The sequence below is a fragment of the Odontesthes bonariensis genome, chromosome 10, assembly GCF_027942865.1.
Source record: "Odontesthes bonariensis isolate fOdoBon6 chromosome 10, fOdoBon6.hap1, whole genome shotgun sequence".
In the NCBI taxonomy this organism is placed as follows: domain Eukaryota; kingdom Metazoa; phylum Chordata; class Actinopteri; order Atheriniformes; family Atherinopsidae; genus Odontesthes; species Odontesthes bonariensis.
Window position 1 is genome coordinate 19,814,314 of NC_134515.1, and position 24,005 is coordinate 19,838,318.

Below are 24,005 nucleotides of genomic sequence, written 5' to 3' on the forward strand. Positions count from 1 at the left end.
CATGTGCTCACTCTTTGCGTGCAAGACATCTCCGAGAGCTGTTGTCAGTGTGTGGAATGAGGAGGAGCCAGCTTCTGTCTTTAGTAGCTGATTTTAATACCTATCCTTATCACACAAGCTGTCAGTCAGTGGCACTCTTGCTTACTGCAGTGAAAAACAGTTTTGTCTGTGCTGTCAGGCATTCATTATCCCCTCATTTCACTGTGTTCACATGAGCTAGTGATATCTCCAAATGCGCCTCATAGAATTGCCTCGAAGGGTGGTAAGAGGCAGGAAACTCTTATTAGTTGATCATATGTCATATTTCTTTCTGGGTCCTATCTTATCAATTTTGCTCCTCAGAGAGAAAAGCTAAATGTGATAGTTTATCCAATCCATCTCCAGGCTAAATGTAACTTACTACAACCGTTACTCAGTATCTCTGTATGGAAGAGTGAAAGGAACAGTTGTGAGCTGCCATTCCATCTCTAAATGCAGTTAGACAAACTCAACTATACATATTTACTCCATGAATTGACAAATATATGTGAGTGGTAGCTATAGGGTGATTAGTGACAAATTATGTGCTCATGTTTTCTTTTGTCCTCCCTTTCCACAGCGGTGGAGACCCAGAGCACCAGCTCAGAGGAGATGGTACCCAGTTCTCCGTCACCACCTCCCCCACCTCGTGTCTACAAGCCCTGTTTTGTGTGCCAGGACAAGTCCTCAGGGTACCACTATGGGGTTAGCTCCTGTGAGGGCTGCAAGGTGAGAGAAAGCTGCAAAAGTGTTTTGAGCTTTAGTACATACAGATATAAAACTGCTTCTTTTCTGTCAAGTCAAGAAGGAAAGAGCCTTTTTGTTAATCTGAGCAATGTCACATCCTTTATTTGTTAACTCTGCTACACATTCTCTTTTTCCTGCCTTCTTCCCTTTTGTCTCTTGCTTCCTGGTGGTTCAGGGCTTCTTCCGTCGCAGTATCCAGAAGAACATGGTGTACACCTGCCACCGAGACAAGAACTGCCAGATTAACAAGGTCACACGCAACCGCTGCCAGTACTGCAGGCTGCAGAAATGCTTTGAGGTCGGCATGTCCAAAGAAGGTGAGCCCTCCTGAACTTAAGAGATTGAGAGAACCACTTCACTAAAAGGGGCATTCACTCACAGCGACACTCAGTTTGGACAGATTTGAGGTTTTCAAATTGATCTTTTGATGATCAGTCAGAAACTCTGGGAAACTATGCAGCAGAGAGACAGAAGCAGATGATGAGCCTACCAGGGGTGGTGATCAGGGCGAGGCTGGGCACCGTACCAATCATATGACTAATCGCTTTACAAAATGAATCTGACTTCCTGTTTCACCACAAAACCTCACCCTCTGGCCAGCAAGAGACACTGCTCTCATTCATGAAGACAACTCAGTAGAAAACAAGATTTAGAGTTATGACAAAGATAATTGGAGCAGGATTCACACTATTCGCTGAATCAAAGGCCCAAGTTTGGTGCCGTCTTCTATTTTGCCCTTACACGTGGACAGCTGGGCTTACAATAAGTGGCAATTTCTTGCCCTTCATACAGCCCTTGGGACATGTATGTGGGTGTAATGTTTGTAAGGGATGTGTGTTAAGACCGGGATCACATTGTGCTTCTGCTATTACTGGATATCCTGAGAGGAAGGAAAGTATGGAAGGCGGAGGAGGGAGAGGAGGCAGAGTGGGAGAGAGTGGATTGGCTTGTGTGTATTGTCGAATAGACAGATTGACAAGGAAGTGAGTGGATGATAAGAGGGAGGTAGCCAGTGTCAATGATAATGCTGTTAAAAGCAGCTTCTTTTGCCACTGAGTTATTGTTTGTACAGCAAGCAACATATCTTTGGCAGAGGTATGAGATGCTGAGTATACTGTGCATATCATCACAGAAAGAATGAATCCGAATGAATGAAAGAAAGCTAATCCGTAAAATCAAAATGTAGACAGGATTTTGAGCAACGTAGGATAGAATCTTTTCTAACTTTATTTTATTTCATGTTCATGTAGCTGTGCGTAATGACAGAAACAAGAAGAAGAAGGATGTGAAGGAGGAGGTGATGCTTCCCGAGAGCTATGAGCTAAGTGGAGAACTCGAGGAGTTGGTCAATAAAGTCAGCAAAGCTCACCAAGAAACCTTTCCGTCACTTTGCCAGCTTGGAAAATACACCACCGTAAGTCACAAAGAAAAACTCCAATGTCTGATGTTGACTCAGGACACATGTGGCAACATTCTTTAAGCTATGCTGTCTCTGAAAGCTCCCAAAGTTGCATATAATGACATACATTTACCGTAGCTTTCTCAACATAGAGCTGGCTTAACTAATTCAGTTCTCCATTAAGCCATCTGTGTGGCCTCTGAATGATTGATGCAACATGTAAATGGATTTTTTTTTCATTTGATTGATGAAGAATGTAAATGTGTTGTGAGGCCTGTGACACACTCTCCCTTGATGCAAACAGAGTATCACGCTCAGTCTGGTGCAAAATGCTAAACTGTTGGGGATTTTTGTGTGTGTTCAGAACTCCAGCTCAGACCACCGCGTTCAGCTAGATCTAGGTCTATGGGACAAGTTTAGTGAGCTCTCCACCAAATGCATCATCAAGATTGTGGAATTTGCCAAGCGGCTGCCAGGTTTCACCACCCTCACCATCGCTGACCAAATCACTCTACTGAAGTCAGCCTGCTTGGACATACTGGTGAGGATCTTCCTCTTTGGCTTGTCTGTTGCTCAATTTTGGTGATTAGTGAAAGGAGCAAGAGAGGTTACGCTGACATGAGTGTATGCTGGCATCTTGTGGACAATAGTAGTAGCACAGGGAAGTTTGCCAAGGGAATGCTGAGTGCAAGTACAGTTTAAGACAAACATCTTGAGCAGATGTCTATCTGTTTAGCTCCTACCAATGTTTTTGTGTGGTAGAAAACCTTTCTATATCACATTTCCACAACATTTTTAAGTGTCATAATGTTTTCCACCCTCTTGCCCTAATAGATGTTGAGAATCTGCACACGCTACACCCCAGAACAGGACACTATGACCTTCTCAGATGGCCTGACTCTGAACCGAACTCAGATGCACAACGCTGGATTTGGACCACTCACAGACCTGGTGTTTGCTTTTGCTGGCCAGCTTCTACCGCTGGAGATGGATGACACAGAAACCGGTCTCCTCAGTGCCATCTGCCTCATCTGTGGAGGTACTGCAGTGTACACATGCCTAATGATTCAGTTAGTTGTAAAGAGTTGACTTTTTTTGTGACAGTGTTTTGACAAGATTATAAATCTAAAAATATACATTCATTTATATAATAAGAATTGTATGTCTTCTCTACTTCTCTCGTTAGATCGCATGGATCTAGAGGAGCCTCAGAAAGTGGATAAGCTGCAAGAGCCTCTCCTTGAGGCTCTTAAGATCTATGCTCGTCGCCGCCGCCCCAACAAACCCCACATGTTTCCCCGCATGCTGATGAAGATTACCGACCTCAGAGGCATCAGTACAAAGGGTGATTTTAAAATCTTAATTTTCTTACTGTCAAACTCAAATGAAACATAAAGTGTTCAGTATTATTCAATGTTTGACTTTCACTCTTGAACAAATACAAATATTTCTTCATTAGTGGATGTTCTTTTTAAAGTCTTTTCAGCTAGAGTCTTAGGTTCATAGAGTCTATGCCACATGTCATATTCTGTTGTTACTTTGCTCTTTTGGTAGCTTAACTCCTTTCCCGCAGTGTTGTTAAGATATGCTAACTAAATATCAATCAACTCATACTCTCCATGTCCAGGTGCAGAAAGAGCTATCACTCTGAAGATGGAGATCCCAGGGCCAATGCCTCCTCTGATCAGGGAGATGCTCGAGAACCCAGAGGCCTTTGATGACCAAACAGAGTGCAATGAGAGCCAGCCACCACCGCCACCACCACCGCCGCTGCCGCCACCACCTGCACTGGTTCTCAAGCAGGAGGCGGAGGATGAGGACGACAGCTGGGCCACAGAGAATGGCAGTGAACCATCACCAGAAGAGGAGGATGAAGATGATGATGATGATGTGGGAGATGAAGAGCGAGACAGGGGCTCGGACAGTGATGGGGAGTCCTGGGGGGTTTTGGATAACTTAGATGGGTCAAGGAAAGGCCTTGTTGGGAGGGCGCAGTGAACAGAGCATTTCATGCACAGACATACTCATGCACATACAGGTTCTACACACACACACAAACACAGATATACAGACATACAGGCATACAGCACAACCTCGCTCTCCCACCTTTAAAAATGCTGGCCTTCCCTTGCCCCTCTCTCTGCTCTCCTTACTGCACATCACTGTGTCTTCCTCAACAGAACACAGCAGAGCCTTAAGTGTACAAACACTTCCAACTCAGGCCACATCGTCCATGACTAGTGAACTGCAGAAAGATAAAGTCAAGTGGAGATGGCAGTAAACCATATGAACTCCTGGCATAGCCATGAGGGAAGTTAACGTGACAAAAAGAACATAACCTCTTTGAGAAAGATAAATATTTTTTTTCTTTTCCCACTATTGTTGTTGTTTATATCTAAATAGGGGAACCGCCAAACCAGAAACCAGAACTGAACAGTTGATTCTGATGGATTACAACAAGCACATTACAAAAAGAGTACAGGGCAAAACCAAATTGAATATGCTTATCTTTTGTTTTTGTGCTTATTGCTTTTGAATAATGTTTTCTCTTTTTTTGAGTTTATGAATAACTCCATACATATCTATATACCATTATATTTTGTCTTGTATGTGTTATTCTGGTTTCATATATAAATCCTTTAGACATTTTTTTTCTTTGAGGAGCTTTCCTGAGAAGATATTCTGAGGGAAAGAAGGGTAATTAGAACTGGCTGTGTCTTCCTTATCAGCTACATATGCTTAGGTCTGGCTCCTTTGAGCACTTAGGCTCATTGTGGTGTCAATGATAATCAACCCGGAGGACTGTTATTTTGTTGCAGTGACTTAATCAGTTTCTGTTATCAGGGAATTGGCATTATTCTATTTAGCTGTTATTGCAGCTAACCTGTGCTGTCAATGCAGGAAGTATCTGTGCCAAAGTTAGATAAAGTCATCTACGGAGCATAAGTTTGACCCCTTGCAGGGACTCCAGCTACAATCAGACTATTCTCACAACAGAGTGCCCCCTCTCACATGCACTAAGAAGACACCCTCAAGCTCATGCACAGTGTAAGCTTACAACAAGCACACACTCTCCTTCCACTCTATTGTCAGCGGTAGCAGATGTGCCGACCTGGCCCAGAGTCCTGGGACAGAGATTAAGACTTGACCGTTTGTGTAGCACTTTTACGATCCTCTGTTCAAGTAAGGCACCTCTGATCCTCCAAGTCTTTGAGCATATTCCAGTTCGCATGTCATGACTGATTGCAACATTTACATAATGAATACAATCCAACTTGGAGCACTCCCCGATGATGTCAGTAGATGAATACACACAGTCAACATTGACACAAACATCCACACGTAGCAGCATTGCATGCAACTACACGTTGATTAAAGGCACATGCAAGCCGAAAGCAGGAATTCTTATGGAAGACATTTTGAAATCAGACTCAGGGCTTTTCAGTAAGGACCAAACCCTAGCTGCTCTTTAGGCATGCTAGAAACAGGCAATACTAATGTGTGTATTCTTGACTATGTGTGGATTCTCAAGCCCCGCTGTGTGAACTTAGAAGGCAACAAGTCTGAAAAACAGCATGGATGCCAGTCTCTAGAAGGGGCGACCATGTCCATCATCATCTTTACCATCACTGCCCCACCTGCGGTCACACTGGCATCAATGCAGCAAACAGCCTTCTCATCCCTCAAGCCATGATCTCATCTTGTCTTCTTGCTTATCTTCTCACTTTTTTTTGAGCAAGAGCAGAGGATTGTGTGTACTTGTATCACTTCTTTATTGCCAAAATGTCACAGTGGGCGATCAGCTGGGAAAGCATGGCTGATATACAATTCAGAGGTTTTTCTGTCTCTCTTTGAAGCAATATGAACATTCGCTTTGTAGCAGTGAGACTTGACTTCTTAACATGGGCAGGTCTCTGCTTTTTTTGATGTGTGTGTGGGCGTGTGTTTGCGTGTGTGTTTGGGTGTGTGAATGCTTTAACATGTTTTCAGTCATCGGGTGGATGCCCACAGCATGGTGCTGTCACACAAAAACTTGTGTGATGACCTCATCCTTCCTCTCTCTGCTGGGCTGTCATGATGTAAGTGATGGTATTGCTGGCAGAACATTGAGATTATGTCGTCTTACGTTTTTTTTTTTTTTTTTCCAACATGGCCAACGTGTTGTCGACCCTCTGTTTATGTCAACTCTTGTCATACAAAGAAAAGCCATATAAACAGTAAGAGGCACAATAAACTACTTTTGTGAGAGTACTGGACTTTTTATTGTATCTTCTTCTTGAAGTGATTTTACTCCACTGAAATATTTTGTAGACAGTGTAGGGCAGGGCTACTCAAATCCGGTCCTCGAGGGCCGACGTCCTGCAGGTTTTGGATGTTTCCCTGCTCCATCATACCTGATTCAGATCGATGCTTCATCAGCTGGTTTAACAACCTTTTGAAGAGCTCCATTTCATCTGAATCAACTGTGTTGAAGCAGGGAAACATCTGAAACCTGCAGGACGTCGGCCCTCGAGGACCGGATTTGGGTAGCCCTGGTGTAGGGCTTTTAATTACTCTAACCAGTCGTTACCTGGCTTCAGCAGTAGAGGGAGCTCTTGCACTGTGACTGCAGGGTCTGCTGCCTGCAGCAGTATTCACTGTATGGAGGAGAAGAAGAGCAGGGTCTGTTGGTCATGGAGAGCAATGGCTAATAAATTACAGCCTCCTGCTGAACAAGGACATCAGATAAAGGTCTGCTCCTGAGATTTGTTCGTTCTGCTGTTAGAGGAGAGCAGGTGGTTTAATGAAAAATCTCAGAATTACTCTTTCCTGTGGTGATTATTTGAGAGGTCCACAACTTGTATAGAAAAAAAAGACACGAGAAGAATACAACTTCAAAACCCCCAGATACATGATAATATACTTGTAATATCAGTGAACTGAAACAATTGTAAAAAAAAAAAAAAAAAAAAGATATCCTGTTTAGTTGTCGAGTTGTGATAAGCTTTTCCCCTATGACTCTTTAAAAAAAAAAGTTACGTAGAGAAATAATTAGAAAAAAAAGACTGATTAAATGATAGAGAATCGTTAATTCAAACTTTGCCTGGGAAAATGAAAGTGATCCTTTTAGTCAGAAAATAGCCTTAAATGGATTAAACTTGACTTGGACAATATTTGAGCTAGTAGACGAGAGACTCTTGGATCCAACACATGAAATGCAATGTAATAGATAAAGGAAATATTAGACATGTTAAGGGCTTCACATTTCAATCAGGGTCACAACCTTCAGTTTAAAAAAAGAAAAGAAAAATTGAACACAGTTGTGCAGATGATACTTAAATCAAGTAAATGAATAAGGAGGAAACCCTGAGACGTTCTTTAACATTATTCAGGTTGGCCTTGTACAACATCGCCAAAAATAATGCCAATCAGGGGCCAGCTATACCAAAGTTACTGACATTATCATCTTATCTTGTTCGAACAGGCATCCTCTTAATAAAGGACCACTGATTGTAAACATCTCTTTTTTCAGGGTGTCAGTGTGGGATACGAATTCCTCACCCTGATTTTATTGATAGAGAGCCGAAGAGAATCAGAAGAGGGTGATAAAGAGAGATGAGATTCTATCAATTATACGATTGCTTTAATTAACTATCATTAAAGACAGATCAATAACACCAGACTGGAATTAAAATAAGGCCCATACATTATACACTCTTTTACAAGGAACAATCAAATTGGCTCATATACTGGGAACCCTTCAAGGTGTTGCCATGGTAACCAATGGAAGGACTTGGGATCTGCCTGAAGAAATTTAAAGGAGCCAGGTTTATTTTCTATATACTCAATCTTACACATTAGTGATGCTTCATTAAGTAATTACCTAGAAATTTAAATGAAAAACAGAATGAAAACATGTCAACAAAAAATACAAATGAATGACCAATTAATAAAGGGTGGAAAATCTCTGTTATATAGTTTTTTTTTTCTTTTATGGCCACAGGCCATCAATTATTTATAAAAATAGTAAAGATTCCATAAAAGTAGGTCACAAATGCAGCACGCCGCAGGAATTCATTTGAATATTTAAAACCAAGGAGGGACCCTGTTCTGAACACGAGCAAACTGCAGTGCACTCACAGTCAACACAGAGGAGATAACAGACCAACAAAGGCAGCGGCAGCTCCTCGGAGAGTGATCAGAAGGATAAAGCTCAGTGAACCCAAGTGGTCCTGGCAGTACTAAGGGAGGTATGGTCTGGGTTCACAGTGCCATAAAGCCTAACTGTGGAGGTGCATGTGATTTGGGTCTGATGTGATAAAAAAAAAAGGAAAAAGGAGGGTCTTTCTAAGAAAGCCTAGAGCTATATACAAGAGAGATATATATGTCACATTCTGGATGCATGGAGTTGGGAGCAGGGTCATAATGTGGAACAGAACAGCATTTACAGTGTTCCTCCTGCTTTGGCCAGAACAGACATGTTCATCATTTGTTATGCAGAAAATCCATAGAGTTGGGAATCAGTCAAGGCATGAGAGGACAGGTGAAGGGAAAGTGAGAAACTGTTTCAAGTGCAGACTATAAATTTAACACCATCCCCTGTATGAGCAGAGCGGCACACCGGCCATCCTGGAGAGGCAGTACCTGACAAAGCGGTAAAGAAACAGGTAAAGGTATCTGTGGGAGACAGAGGAGGGATGAAGAGGAAATAAACAACGCCAGGTAGAAGGGGGCAATTTGGGGAAGGAGAGCGAGCACTGGGCAGCAAGGCGTCGGGGTCATAAAAACTAGGGAGATGTGTTCTGGCCTCTGGGTCTTCATATCTTTTACATTTCTAATTAAAAGAGATAAAGAGTGAGGGAGTCATCAATCCCACAGTGATTTCCCAGTTAAGGTTTTAGAGGGGGCTGTAAACTAGGAAGCCCGGCATCATTGATTTTATAATTAGCTATCGTCACCCCAGACTTAAGATGGAGGGAGTTTGATGGGGGGAGGCAGGAGGAGAGCTTAAAAGAGAGAGACTGCTTGAGGAGTAGGGAGGCACAAGGATGAAGGATGATTAGCCGGTCAGCCCTGAGGGGAGCCAAAGGTGAGAGAGAAAATTCTGAATGAGAAATGTCTATGAAACAGGCAATGAGTTGAAATGGAATATAGGCTTCATAGCTGTATGAAATTGGATCATTAAACACCAGTGAAATGTCATGCGAGGATCAAAATATTGCAATAATCTTTGGCCAGAGTTAGACAAATAAACCCCAGTGGTGGATACATTTTATTATGCTGAATCCCACCCAAACCTTGTTACATGACTGGAAAGGAAATACGCAACAGTGTATATGTGGGATAACCTTCATACCCAAAACTTCAAATCAAACCATAACCACTGGAGCTCTTCTGCAGGGTGACAGGGAGTCCTCCCAGTGGACGCAACAAAACTAAAACCTTCTTAAGACATAAAGTCAAACTACAACAACAAACAAGGACAATAGAGAATACATTTAGTGTGCTATTATCTGGGAAAGAGAAACCTGTGGTGTAACACCATGGCAGCACAAGATAAACAATAGGAGAGACAGACATTTACTTCTTTCATGTTATATAATCCTTGTTCCATTAAAATCTGCTCCATTTTTCTACATCTAACTCAAATATAACCAGCTGGTATCATTCCCTTACGTCAGCACCAACATGTGTCGAATATTGTGAGTATTTGAAAGCAGAAAGTAAAAACATTGAAGGTCCATAAAATATGAGTAAACACAACACACAATTTCAGAAATAAGATGAGATAAGATTGATGAGAGCACCCAACTGACATACAAAGTATCCATGTATCCACGTTTCATCTAAAAACTCTTACATAGTAAAAACTGGGTGCAAATACAGCAGATAAAATCAAGCATCAAGGTATCTAGAGCAAAATGTCTTTGCCAAGCGTGGAAAATGCTGCCTGCTTCATTGCACAAACAGAACACCCTTTTCAAACTAAACCTGGATATAGTTTAATTGCAACATAACTCATGTTAATTATAAATAGAAAATCATGAAAAATGCATACAGTATTGATTAAAAAGGCAGGCAGCAACTTTTATTGGGGCAGTATACTGCCGTAGGGGGGGCAGGGCGAAAAATATCAACACCTAAGTGCTGATGTCAGAAAATATAAAAATGATTTTCTTGGACTTATACATTGTGATTTTAGGCACAAATTTAGAACTGCATGACTCTGAATTCAGATTTCTGTGCAATATAAACTATGATAAAGGCTGATGCGAAATAAAAGTTGCTGTCCAACAATTTCACTGCAAGTGGATTTCGATGATTATGAAAAGCAAAATCCTCGCTCTTAACAAATAGATAACGCAGCTAAACTTAAAAAGCTTGCAAGCAACAATTTTTTCAATTATGATATGTAGTTACTAAAGTATAAAGTTGCATCTAAAGTGGCATCTATCTTAACGGACATTAATCAGCTCCATAAACTTTCTGATTCAAAACGTTGGTAATTTACGTCTGCATCATTAAATCACCTCAACTGCATCTGCATGACAACAATCAACTGCTAATGTGGACAAGAAAGTGCATATCAAATCTTAGCTCTGAGTAAATGGAGGAGAAATATGATGGCATAGACCTACATTATTGCAATATATTTTAGCATGGCGCTGTGTCGTCGCTTTATGCTGCCATGAAAAGTGCCCAAAGCCGTGGTGGAGGATTTAATGCTGGAATAGAGTTTTGCCATGATTTCCAGTGGAGCCAGGCCTGCACAAAACATCATAATTACAGTGCCTGTCATGACTCCTAATCACAATTGCCATAAAAACGACATAACATCCATCGTAAAGCTCTCGACACAGCAATGATTCAACAGAAATCATTCTGCTACAGCGTGCAAACTCTCAAACGCCGGCGCTCATGCCTAAAAGCCTGCCGCTTCACACTATGCACCAGTCTTGTGTCAGTCATAAACACGGTGTTGACCTGCCACCATTGGCTAAACAGCCAAGGCAATAACACAACTGTCTAGAGAGGGAAAAACAAGGTTGAGAGCAGATATGGTATAATTGCATATGAACATTTCTCTTTGTTTTCAGTGAGCTGTTTGTGTGCTTGTTAGTAGATGCAAATGAAAACAAACTCCAACAAAGTCCTCCTTCCACTGTTTTTGATCACTTGTTGCAGCCATGGCTGGTTGTCCACTGGTTACCATGGCGAGGTGTCGGCGAGATCACTGGAGGGAGGACACAAAGCAGAGTGTGTGTGTTACAAACTGAAAGAAACACACATTCTGGCTGAAAGATGAGGGCTAGACTGAAGGAGCGGGTGAGTGGGAGCGCGAGAGCCTTAATGATGCTGAAAATTGGCCCGTGACTGCGGTACACCCCTTGGGTAAATCATTGCTACAGCTTGCTGTCAACTTGTCTGTCCTCTTGTCCTCCCATCTTGCCCCCACCCCCACGCCCCAACTCTGTCTCAAACTGTCTCCCCCGCTTCACCCTGACTCAACTTCTTTTACGACCACATATTCAAAACTTCCATCTTCAAGCCACAGTCGCCCTGTCACCATAAATAATGGGCTGCATATGCCTGTGTGTGTGTTTGCAAGCTTTGAATTAATTGTGAAACCATGTCTCTGTGAAGCTAGAGAAGCAAGATAACCAAGTGATTTTTATTCAGAAACTGTGCTTTAGTACAGCTTTAAAATATAAGTGCATTCAGGCATATTTCAATTTGTAAATATTCTATGCTTTCGCTTGTCTACATCTCAGGGGGGAAATATGAAAATTCTTACTCCCCTGCATTTACAAGGTGGGTTTGTTCTGTAACTACTTCTGTAAGACTGTACATATAAATCAAGTCATGAAATCGTAAAACACGACACTTTGCTGGAGTTTTAAACCAACCAGCATGACAAGGATATCCTCTGGCTAGATTCAAATAAACCTTCAAATGCAGCACAATGCAAATGTCCATTTTTGAACATCAAATCTTCACCTGGGCTCAACTTGTTGCAATCACCTCTCCACCACTTATTTAACAACACTTCACACCTCTTTCAAGGGAATATCTTTCAATATGTTTCGAGTACTGGGAAATACTTATTTCTGCCATTCAAAGGCAAACAACACTGGCAGCATATGAAACAGTTGCCTCGTCCGCCACATTAAATACCATCAAGTGTTCATCCAATGCGAGGTTTACACTGTTTAAGTGGTTGAAGAAGAAATTTTCTTTACTTAAAACACCTGCATTACAAATCCTGTGTTGTTAGCAAAGTACACTTTATGCATCATAATTAAAAGTACTCCATATGAAGAGAAATTGCCCCCATGATTGGAATATCATCATATATATCGTCATTAGATTAATAACACTGATGCCTCAGTGTGCACATAGAATTGTCCTGTTGAGGATGGTCACTTTGGAACCATTTCCAACCACCATGAGGTCGGCATCTTCAGTAAGATTTACTGCAGTTGAATCCAGTACATGCTTTAATGTTGGGGAAATTTTGAATGTAGAACATTTTATGGGGTATTAGTCCTTTGACACTTGAAAGCGATGGAGATAAGCAATGTTCCTCCTGTGTGTGTTTTTATAATTCTATACAGGATATTCTATGTTTGACTATGAGTTTGAAGGGGGGAGGTTGTACCTGAGAACAGTGACCGTGTGCTCAGACAACAAAAGTGCTGTTTCCTCTCCGGAGCTGTTTCCTCCACACTGAAGTGGGTCTGGTTCCTCCTCCTAAGTACCGGAGGAACACGCACACACATACACACACAGAGACACTTAACTATTACAGTCTAATAACTTGCAGACTAGCGACCTAATTGCTTCCATGAGATAATGTCTATATCAAACGACCCACTGCCCATGTTTAACTGGAGTGCTTGCTTATCAGCATGAAGACATTTTCGATATCACATAAAATTACGCTAGGGTGACGATAAATGACTCTGACAGCGTGTCTCACCGAATCAGAGCTGTGCACCTGAGTATCAGCGTTGGCCTGATGGGGCAAGGACAGTGGGGCAGGCTGGTTGATGACCACTGCACTCCTGTCCAACTCCCTGGGGGAGGGAGGGAGTGTGGGGAGGAGCAAGGAGTCCGGCTGGCCCTGCTCACACAGGCTGTAGTGTCCCAGAGGTCTTGGTGTGTGGAGGATCTGCAAAGCCTCTGGGCTCTCATCCTCAGAGTCAGATAAAACACTGTCAGGACACCCTGTGAGAAAGAAACGATGGCAAACGAAAAGAGGTCACTTTTCTTAAGAGCTCCGTTCACGTCACATGCAACAGAGGCCACACTGGACAATATTTAGTGTTGCTATATTTAGTTGCTTTTGAGTGACAGCTGATAACACTTTTATTTCACCTGTAGAGGCAATCGGAGCAGCTTCCCACCTGGCACTGGCCACTGTTCCCATCTTCTGCTCCAGCTGACAGATGTGCTCCATCAACTCCTGCCGTGAAAAATATGGACATCACATCACAACCCATGTTGGGACTTGGATCACGGCTTCAGTAGCCATCACCCATATAACCCTTATGATGTCTGACTTCTTCAAACCAAGGCCTCATAAAACCGTTACACAGTAAACAAAAAAATACAACTTGTACTATATAAATAGTACCATCACTGTACAATAAACATTTGAATCCTTGTTTTATTTATTGTGTTCCATAGACTGCCTGCAACACTCCCAAATGGCCAATGTTAAAATGAAGCTGGATACTGATTTTAAAAACACTGGCTATCTACTCTGCCTATATCTGGCAAATGTGATGCTGGTTAGCCAACAAAAGCTCTGCAGGCACATTAACAGCCACGACGCTGACTGCCCTGAAATCCACCATTTTATATGGCACTATAAACAATTTATACTACACAATAACAAGAGCGCGACAACAGAGAGAAGATTCCCAACACCTGGGGCATTCACAATACCGGTAGACTTGTTGTTTTATCGGCAAGTTTTAGGATACAAATTTATTATCAAAAAAAAGGTTTTAGAAAAAGGAAATGATCTTGACAGTATTAGAAAGTGTGCCCAAATTTGTTCCACATTCAAACTTACATCCAGTATGTGATAAGTAACACCCAACATAATACATGCATGTCGTTGAATGAATACACCAGCTCACAAAGCGTCCTAATTCTCTAATTTTTTAAACAAGCTTCTGTCAGCACAGATTCAAGCTGCTGTCGTGCAGCAGGTAAAACGCTGTTTTTGACCTGTTTCTCTGCGAGCAGCTGCTCCTTCTCTTTTTGGGCGACCCTCAGGCTGGCTTTCAGCTCCTGGAGCTCCCTGCGGGTTTCACTGAGCTGAACCTGCAGGCCAGATATCATAAAACGTGAAGGATAAAATACATCATAACCGTTTTAAGGATAATGCAACAAATGAGGCGTGAACAGGTTAAGTGTCACACATTTCTAAATGCAATTTCCGGCAACATCTGGTTCTCGTTCGCATCAAGTTCGAGTGCACTTATTGTCATTTCAGACAAAGCGGCCGTCGCATGCACACAAAACAACGCATCTGTCTCACCCGGTTGCAATCTTTTTCACGTCCAAGCTCAACCTCCAGCTTCACTCTCTCCATTCTTTCCTCCCGCAGCCTCTCCTCAATCCTCTGCAGCTCTGTGTTGAGTTTCTCCAAACGTTCATGGTCCATCTGTCGGTGTGATACACATACACAAACACACGCTTTTAATTACTTACTATAGCATTTTAACTTAATGCAAGCAAGGCCCCTGGACCAACTTCCACTTCTAAGTTCTCCAGATGCCATGTTCTGTAGCAGTGCTTTACCTCTGCAGTGCGCTGCAGATTCTGCCTCTCCTGGGCCCAGTGGGCTCTTCCCTCTCTCAGGGCCAGACTGGAATCTGCAAGCTGAAGGGTGACTTGGGCAGCCTGCAGGCGAGCCTGGTGCAGCTCGGCCTGCCCATGATCCCTCTGGGCTACCATGGCGCTTAAATCACTCTTTAAGCCCTCTGCGGTGCGCTCACTCATGTGCAGACGCTCCCGAAGGCTCCGCATCTCCTTCAGTGATGCCTCACTCTCCGCCTGTTGGTAAAGCAGTGAGAAGGAACGTGTTGGCTGCAAATCTGCTCCTGTAGGGGATTCTTACCATGTAATGTGTGTCGTGATGATGATACTGAACGTGAGATACCATAAACACGTTTTAATGAAGTTTCAAGAAGTACTGAAACATACCTGGAACTTTTCAGTACACTATGGAGTATGTCTTTGACGAAAGTTAAACACACGTTAGCCTAAATTTCAAAATAAAAACATTTTTAAAAATGGAAGAAACTAGAGCGACTGATTTCATCGGTCTGCCCCCAGATAAATGCTGATGTAAAGTATCAAGACTTAACTGACTGGAAAAGGATTGCGAAATGCTTTTCTCTTAGCGGAGAAGAGGTAGTCAGAACGTTGCGCATTTACTCGAAGCTCGGAATGTGAAAAGTCTAAGAAATGTCTCACCTCTTTCCTGTGGGCAGTGGTCAGTTTCTGGGTGAGGGTAGTGATGGTGTTCTGCAGCTGCAGGACGCTGGTGTCTCGCTGTGCGAGGGAGTTCCTCAGACCTTGAAACTCCTTAGACAGACCTTTGAGCTCTGCTTCTGTCTGTTCCAGCTTAGTCTAACAGTCGGACATAAATGGCCCAGATGGGGAAAGTCAAACAAAGATATGGAGGAAAAGACCAACAGAGACATAAGTTTTAATATGTTTCACAGCATGACTTGTACTGTAACTACCTGCAGGATTTTTCTTTCATTTTCCTCTTCTTTTCTCAGCACGGCGGCCCTCTTGGCTCTTTCCTTCATCCTGCACACACACACACACATTTGGTTATGGACAATCAAAACTATTTACGAGACCCTAATAAAACTAAAGGAAGAAAAAGGAGAGAAAAGGTCAAACCTCTCCAACTCTGTCTCTCTTTCCACAGCTCTCTGTGTCAGGGTTTTGATGTCCTCCTCTAGCTCTCGTATTCGCACTTCACTCGCCTCCCTGGCATCCATTAAAGCAGTTTTCTCCTGGGCTAGAGATTCTCCTAAAGCCCGCTCGTCCTAAATGAGCAGAGGCATTTTTAATTTTGAGGATCAACAAAAACATTTTTTTAATAATCACAAATAAAGCAATTCCTTGGATTTCAGCTGAGGCAAATTGTTAAAGCACAGACTTTATGAGAATAAGAGCAGACGAAAATAAGGACATGACAAGGGCCCAAGATGATTTGGCCCATTATTGGATTATTCTCCATACACCACCTTCTCTTTCCTCTCTATCTCCTCAATCTTCTCTAGGCTCTGTTTCAGCTCTTCCTGCTGCCTGGTGATATCCCGTTCCAACCCTTTGCGTTGTCTGTCCCAGGCCACCTTCGCTCTCCTGTATTCCTCCTTTTCCCTCTCCTTTTGTTTTTGTGCTACCTCCAGCACCTGCAACAGCTTGGCACGCTCTTGCAGACATTCTTGCAGTCGACTCTGACAGCAGACGGGGGGGGGCAAAAAACATGTTTGTGTCTTTGTTTGGCAGCAATAAGTAACAGCACTTATTTCCCAGGATGTGTGTTTTATAAGCACTCATTAATAATGCAACAATAAAACATATTCACCCTGTATCTCATTAAGTTTTTTGGTTTTTTTTATTGTTATTTTCGCTGTTTATGCTCACCTGCAGCAGATCCGCCCTGGGTACCACCAGCAGCATGTCTGTGGCTTCCTCCTCTCCATGAGACTCTTCTTCAAGGGTCACGAGATCCTCAAGTGGCTTTGGTGCACTAAAAGTGAACTTGGAGCTGCGGGAGCACACTTCCCCTTTAGCATCAACATATACAAACTCATACTCTTGGGAGCTGGGCTTGGGCAGGTAGGAGGCTAAAATGGTGAGAAGAAAATTGAGGTTATATCCAAATAAAGTAATACGGTAGGATTATTTTGTTTCAGAGTAGCCTTGTTTTTATTTATGGAAGTCAGGTGTAGTTAAGACGGCCCGGTTTCCAAAAGAAACCTGGGAAGTTGAATAAAATGTAAATAAAACCAGATTACAATGATTTGTAAATAATTTGTCCTGTTTTTTTTTACATAATGCATCAAATGTTTTCAAAGAGTGACAGTTCTGGACTTGAAGGCAGGGCAGTTCTGTAGCTAGACTCTTTTAACATAGAGCCGTGCTGATGTAATGTATTCAGCTTGTGGTTTGGCATGGTCTTAATGAAATAATCTACATTTTTCATATATATGTATTTAAAGTCAATTTTAAAAAAGCGATGTTTACTGACAGTTGTTTTCAGATGTTTTTTTTCTCATTCCAAATTTCTTTGAAAGCACCATCACAGCTTTTTAAAAGGTGTTTCTGCCACCAAATCAAAAATACATTCTCAGTTGCAGCATTTCACAAGGTGTCTGTGCACTGTGGCCAAACTTTTCTTTGTCTTCTTTCATGGTTGTCACCGTCTCTAAATTCCATGCTCAGATATCTAAACCACTGCCCTATATCGCCTTTATTTCCTGTTCTGTTGTGGATTTATAGGGACGAAGTAGTCTTTGAAAAATAATGGTATGACAACGTTTTTTTTTTTTTAAGTAATCGATTTATGAGAAGTGTTGTAATACGACTTCCGACAACTGGTGGCAGCGCTGCGGTCATCCTGCGCTGGTGCGTTTGTAAAGAAATGGCGCCATTTCCGAGAATAATATACGACCAGATATTCCTCTGGTCGGATTTGTTAATGTGACGTCCGCTTTGACACAGGTGAGCTCCCTTTCTCTTATTATTATTATTTTTTTTTTTTTACAGTCAATGCCCACAGAAAACCAGAAGTGATTAAATATTGTTCGGACGGTCAAATGCCAAACCGGAAGTGCAGTGCGGAAACAAGTGCGGCCTTTTTTTGTGCGTGTTTACAGGAGAATATATTAACGGGACGGTTAACGGGGAACCCCGAGGTAAACACACTTTCATAGACTACAAATGCCTGTGATGCTGGTTGGGATATAATATCTCATTTCCTTTCTTTTTTTGGGGGGGGCTTTTTATGCCTTTAATGACAGGACAGAGCGAGGTTGGAATACATGCAGCAAAGGGCCGCTCGGTGTGGGATTCGAACCGGGGCCAGCTGCAGCGAGGACTGTAGCCTCTGTACATGGGGCGACTGCTTAACCCACTACGCCACCGACAACCCCATACTCATTTCTAAATAAACAATGTGTAACTTATTGTGCTTTAATAACACAGTGACCATATCGACTTCTTCAATTTTTTAACGTTATTTGCTATATTTACCTTTAAATTTCTTTAACATCTATACAAATGTGTGTAATGGATCAGAGCATTAACACAACTTGTGTAAAACTTAAAACGATCTGAAGACTGCGAGTGATCAACTGATGAAATAACGTGGCGAGACAGACTTGTTGTATCATATGCCTCACTCAGCTTTCATGGCAAAGCTACTGTAACCTTCTGTAACCACTGACAGGAGAGCATGAAATATTAATTATAAATGACCTCCAGATAGAAAGTGGACATCGACATTCTGTTCGCGATTCCCTTCTTGGTCTTCCGTTTTATTTTTACAAAAGGGAAACGAGTATTTAAAAAAAATTGATCATTCTGGATGAAAAATAAGTTGCTTTTTCCAACTCTTTAACTGGCATAACCTTGAAACTGACTCCCAGTTTATATTCCAGGTAAACCACGTGTGCTGCTTCACCTTCCTGATCCTCCGTTTCACTGTCAGAGCAAACTGGAATTAATTCACTTGTACTTGATGTATCCCTCTCTGACCCGAGAACAGCCAACCCATTGTCTGTGACCTCATTCAGCCAATAAAATAAGGTAACCTGAAGTAATACTGCCGTTACACAGGCGACAGATCACTGGATTACAGCTGATGTGAAGCCATCAGCACTGTTCTTTACATGTGGAATGGCATTGACAGTATGCTAAAGTTAGTAGTAAACCGCTCTGCCGGAGGGGGGGGGGGTCAATGCTACACCTGTTGCACACGTCACCTACAGAAAAGCAGGCTTCTGATGTGGGACACAGTGAACACTGTATTCTCCAGTGAGCAGCAGCACTCAGTAGAACAGGCTATGAACCATTGTCTTTGTCGTCCTCATTACCCAACCCTCCCTGCTTACCAAAGTAATGAATTCAAACCATGACAGAGGTGGTCTGTCCTGACAAAGCTATAGCAGAGGATTTGTCTTCTGCACAAGATGTTTCTCTTAAATGTCTTAAATTGCTGGCCTTTTGCATACACCACTGTTCATATCACAGAACTGTCCATCTCTTGCTGAAAGTTTTCCACACTGCACTAGTAGGGATTCTTTAATTCTACGGGGAACAAAAAAAAATAGTGGTTGAAAGTACCCTGAAAATGCACACAGCAGTTGACATCTGTGCCCTCTTGATAGTCAGCTGGGGCCAGGGCCCAAACAAAGGTTTCATAGTCCTTCACCGATGACCATCCCACCTGAGGAAACGGACATGCACACACTGTTATCTGGCAGCTGGATACAATGTGTATACTCTGTATTTACTCGATTTTTACAACAGGTGATATGGCAGCCATACCTTGAAGAGCCCGATCCAATCATTGCTAACCCAGTTGTGCTGGGAGCTGAGTGTATAGTGACAGTCGACTCTGCTCTGAGGGAAGTAACTGCAGCCAACGTTTCTGAACTCCACCTGCCAAGCCTCATCCATGGCAACACAAAACAAAGGCCAGCGGTCTTGCACCTTCAAGGAGGGAGGAGGGGAAAAAATAAATAAGAAAATCAAATCGCTTTCAGACCATTTACTGCAAGTTCAAGGTAGAAACTGACACGTTTGGTTAGCTGTGAAAGAGGTAAGAGGTGACAGCTGGTGAGCCGGGAATCTGTGAATATTTATTCAGTGTAAGAATATAGCCTGACTGAGTGTACACTTGAGGAAAGGACACCGGAGCTAAACCTCAGTGACAGCCTGAGCTTTGAGCAAAATGCTTTGGCACAGTGGCTATTTCGGTCATGGTGGAAATCGTTTGCTATTGTACTTCATCGCGTGTCAGCATGCCTTATGAAGGGTTCGGGGCTCAGATTCCACAGGCGGATGCATGCCGTGAATTTCGGGACTCCTGGTTGCAGCTGCCTGCTAATAGAAAGCATTGTTAATTTAGCACGTTGTGTGTCATGTGACCTCCAGTATAGGTCACGTGTTCCTAATTTGGTTAATGGCAAAAAAAACAAACAAGAAAACTCTAATTAGTCCTGTGATACACAAGTACACAGACACACATGACAGTGCAATAGACTACCCTCAGATTATTACAGGATCTGCAAGGTTAAAAAATAAAATGTGGTGTAATTATAGATTACAAGTGACTTACATTCTTATACTTGTCTTGGAGCTGCAGTTACTGTGTAATCCAACTTAGTTAAAGGGATTTAGTTGTCTGTTTTAGTGAAGCAGCATCAATTTCCCCCCAAAAGGCAAGAATTGTGTCTCATGTGTTAAAGCAGAATCCATAGATGGAGTCGAAAATAACAGATCAGGAAGGAACGTTCTCAGCAGCTTTCTGAGCGATCGCATTACATTGCACGAGGCTTGAGGCCCAACAGCACCACATGTCGAAGAAACACTGATGGGGACGTCGATGCAAGTTTAGGAATAAACGGGTGATAACACCTACTGCAGGCAGACCTGTGCGTGCACGCTCTAATCATCCTCGCTCAGCCGCTTATGGCAACGGGGGCGTGAAATGGACGGGAAAACGCACGCTTTGTCAACTTGAGAAAAAAAAAAAGAAAAAAAAACATCTGCGCACATCACCTCGAATCGTGATTTTCGTCTCGCTTACCTTTGCAACCCTGACTTTGTGAGAGTGGTGTGAACGACGCGTTTGTGTCGGGGCTCGTGGATCTACAGTATGCAAGAAGACGACAAGAACTCATCCGGCATAGCTGTACTTTCCTCCAGGGGCTTCGTTTCTTCTGTAACCCGAAACAATAACAAAAAAAATAAAACGAGACCAAAGCAAAACACAAGGACGACAGCTTCGCCTCCACCGTGGAATTATGGGAGCTGCTGTTCATTAGGATGCTGAAGTTAGACGGTGATGCCGGGCTCAGAACTACAAGCCCCATGATGGAACTAGGAGCGTAATGTGACGTTTCTCACCGGCACGCCGTTGTTTTTCGCATCAGACGTCGGCTTTCAGGAAACGCAGCCGCGGATCCGCCAATGAAAACGAGCGTTTCTTGTTTGAGATGAGGGAAAACGACCAGTAGCAACTCGACCAGTGGGGATTTTTTTTGTCTCTGTTTGCCCTTATTATCTGAGTTGCAGTTATCTCAGAGTTACTTGAATTGCACGTTATATTCCACACAGCTGGAAGTCAGACAGACAGGTAGACTTTAAGTTGAGTCTCTCTTTCCCCCCCAGGTCCAGGTCATAACATATTAAATGTATTTATATAAATATGTGTTTACATATGTATTTTTTTTACATGTCAGTAAAACAGACTTAACATCTGTCAATGTCAGTCCATTCTCCGTCTAGTTTTGTTGGTGAATTCGGCTTTTATCTTGAACGTTTTTTTTTTCCAACTAGCCCCGTGGTCCTGCGTGTTGGAAGTGCCCCATTTAGGGAATTGGTTGACAAGTCACTTCGGTGCCCCGTACTGTGGAGAACAAATTTAAGAGCACGATGATGTTATGATAGTGGACAGCAGATGGCAGTGCACCATCTTTGTAAACCCGGAGCTTCACACTCAGGTCATCCCTTGCCAGCCATATCCTCGAAACCTCTGACACGGTGCACGCTCCTAAAGCTTCGTGAGACTGTCCTACAGCATTGTTAACTAAACTGAGCACACCTTTTTTTTTTTTTTGCCTTTGCCTTTGCTGTAATGCAAGTGGGACTGAAGCTGCAATGCAAGTTCCGAAATAGAATAGGTGATGTAACTTATCAACATCAGCATTGAAATCATTTAGATTTGGCAGACTTGCTTGCTAAGAAGCTAAGAAATTTCTAAATTATCTTGTTTTAAGACAATTATGAAACTGTAGGTGAACTCCATATTTGACCATTGGCTTAGCAATTAAACGTGAATGCCTTATAAACGACATGAATTTGATTCACAAGAAAAAGTCATAATTGGAGGGGTTATGCAAAAATTGGGCTTAGTGAATCCACTGAAAAGCCTAGACCCATCTAGCAGAATATGCATCAAAATGAAGGTGATCTGGCCCTGCAACTTCAGTTTGAAAAATACTAATCCTATGATATTATGATTATTGATGAGCTCATTTTGCTCATTGCCTGCTCCTTTATCTCTCCTCTTGGACGGGTCATTCCAGCCACACGGTACTTCACTCCTTCCTCAATTAGTGAGTCCAGTTTGGCTAATTTAGTCTGTTGACGACGCTACAAGGATGCTTCATGTAATTTTATGCTGAAGGGCAGTCAATGTTGAGACCCAATAAATTGCGTTTAAGTGGATTAATAGTGCACTGAGCTTGTGTGAACAAAGTAGCTAAGCAAGTGTTGTCTCTCTTGCAGTCAGATAATTAAAACGGCTGCGCTGGAATGACTCTGTTATTCAGTAGCCATTGTTAACAAGTGTGTTACAGAAGACATTAAGACATAAAGAAAAAGAAAAAAGTGCGTGACTTTTCATTTGTTGTAGCTGTGTAGGCCTCAACAAAATTACAACTTTATGAAGACTCATGTGCTCTCCCTTCTACTGACTTTGTTCCTCTTTTGCCAATTGTTTTTGGGTTTGTGGTAATGTCACTTAGGACAGCATTACAGGAGGCGTCAGACAGCCTTAACTTTGAAAAGTCAACACTGGATGAAGCAAGAAAATGATTGTGCTGTGGAAACCTGAGACTTCACCATAATAGAGATTGGACTCCGGGTGGACTGTCCATGAAAGTGCTTGATCTTGACCTGGCTACCTGGTGTTATATCTCCTCCCTCTGTTGAAACGCTCCATCGTCACCCTCACTACTTACAATCATGCTCATCTCTTGAATTCTGGATAAATAGTTCATAAGTAAACATAGATAGATAGATAGATAGATAGATAGATAGATATGATTTTAGCTTACACATTGGTGCATTTGGTGAGGGAAAGAAGAAGCATTATTAACCGTTCTGCCACAAACACTTCAGCAAGCTGTTTATTTATGGGCTTTAGAACTACTGCACACAAATTTAATCCTTGTCATCTGCTGATTTCTAGCAGCTTGGCTTGGAATTCCTCTCGACATAAGAAAATGGTATAGCCCCTGAGTGCTACTGCAGTTTTATCACCTGAGGTGGTTTGTCTGAATATAGCGTACCACATGCCTCATTCTAAGGGGATGGCAGGTATGTGTCACTAGTCATAAATTGCAACTTGCCTTCAGCAGTAATCGGTTGCCAAGGAAACCTCAAATGGGATTATGACCTTCTGTTGTGTATAGGCAAGTAAACTGTTTGAGTTGTCAACATCCAGGAGAGGAACATAAAAGATTTATGTTGGTAAACAATTTATTTTCTCATCACACTAAATTAATGTGTGATGTGCCTTGTGTGGGAATAAAACTCCTACAAAATAAGTCAGCGATTTTATTTATTTTTTCTTCCAAAGGTATTATTCAAAACAATATGAGCAGTTTGTATTTAAACAATGACAATTACCCTGAGGCAAGTGATGTAATCAGAGAAGCTGTGTGGCTGTATATTCAAGGAAAGGCATTAGAAGGGTAGAAAACAAAGAAAGAAAGAGCAGAAGCAGAGTGCCTGGAAGGAGGGCAGAGTGTTGGGAGGGCGGAGATAGAGGAAGGGGGGACGGTGGTATTTAGTATGCACGGCCAAG

The 24,005-nt window shown here is 42.3% G+C and overlaps 2 protein-coding genes across 5 annotated transcripts in view; one reads left to right on the forward strand and one right to left on the reverse strand.

Annotated features, from left to right (window-relative positions):
- rarga (retinoic acid receptor gamma a) overlaps nt 1–6,415 on the forward strand; it is a 42,829-nt gene extending 36,414 nt beyond the window's left edge. For all 3 annotated transcript variants that reach the window (XM_075476786.1, XM_075476785.1, XM_075476788.1), the window contains 7 exons: nt 599–747; nt 941–1,082; nt 2,016–2,179; nt 2,529–2,705; nt 2,999–3,203; nt 3,351–3,509; nt 3,792–6,415. In XM_075476786.1, coding sequence (XP_075332901.1) covers nt 599–747; nt 941–1,082; nt 2,016–2,179; nt 2,529–2,705; nt 2,999–3,203; nt 3,351–3,509; nt 3,792–4,162 — 1,367 coding nt within the window. In that variant the 3' untranslated portion in view covers nt 4,163–6,415. The remainder of the gene's footprint in view (nt 1–598; nt 748–940; nt 1,083–2,015; nt 2,180–2,528; nt 2,706–2,998; nt 3,204–3,350; nt 3,510–3,791) is intronic.
- A 2,988-nt stretch (nt 6,416–9,403) lies between these two features.
- Nucleotides 9,404–21,177, reverse strand: calcoco1a (calcium binding and coiled-coil domain 1a). Of its 2 annotated transcripts, XM_075476783.1 has the most exons (16): nt 21,000–21,177; nt 20,216–20,293; nt 19,736–19,900; nt 19,532–19,634; nt 16,829–17,031; nt 16,426–16,638; nt 16,076–16,224; nt 15,910–15,979; nt 15,638–15,793; nt 14,960–15,214; nt 14,697–14,822; nt 14,384–14,479; nt 13,523–13,610; nt 13,125–13,372; nt 12,804–12,895; nt 9,404–11,378 (listed from the first exon to the last, which is right to left on the reverse strand). In XM_075476783.1, the coding sequence occupies exons 2-16, from the start codon at nt 20,255–20,257 to the stop codon at nt 11,351–11,353; spliced, it is 2,034 nt and encodes a 677-aa protein (XP_075332898.1). In that variant the 5' UTR covers nt 20,258–20,293; nt 21,000–21,177; the 3' UTR covers nt 9,404–11,350. The 2 variants fall into 2 exon arrangements, with proteins under 2 accessions (XP_075332898.1, XP_075332899.1); XM_075476784.1 differs by lacking the exon at nt 20,216–20,293 and having other exon boundaries at nt 21,000–21,176.
- Between the last annotated feature and the right edge of the window lie 2,828 nt (nt 21,178–24,005).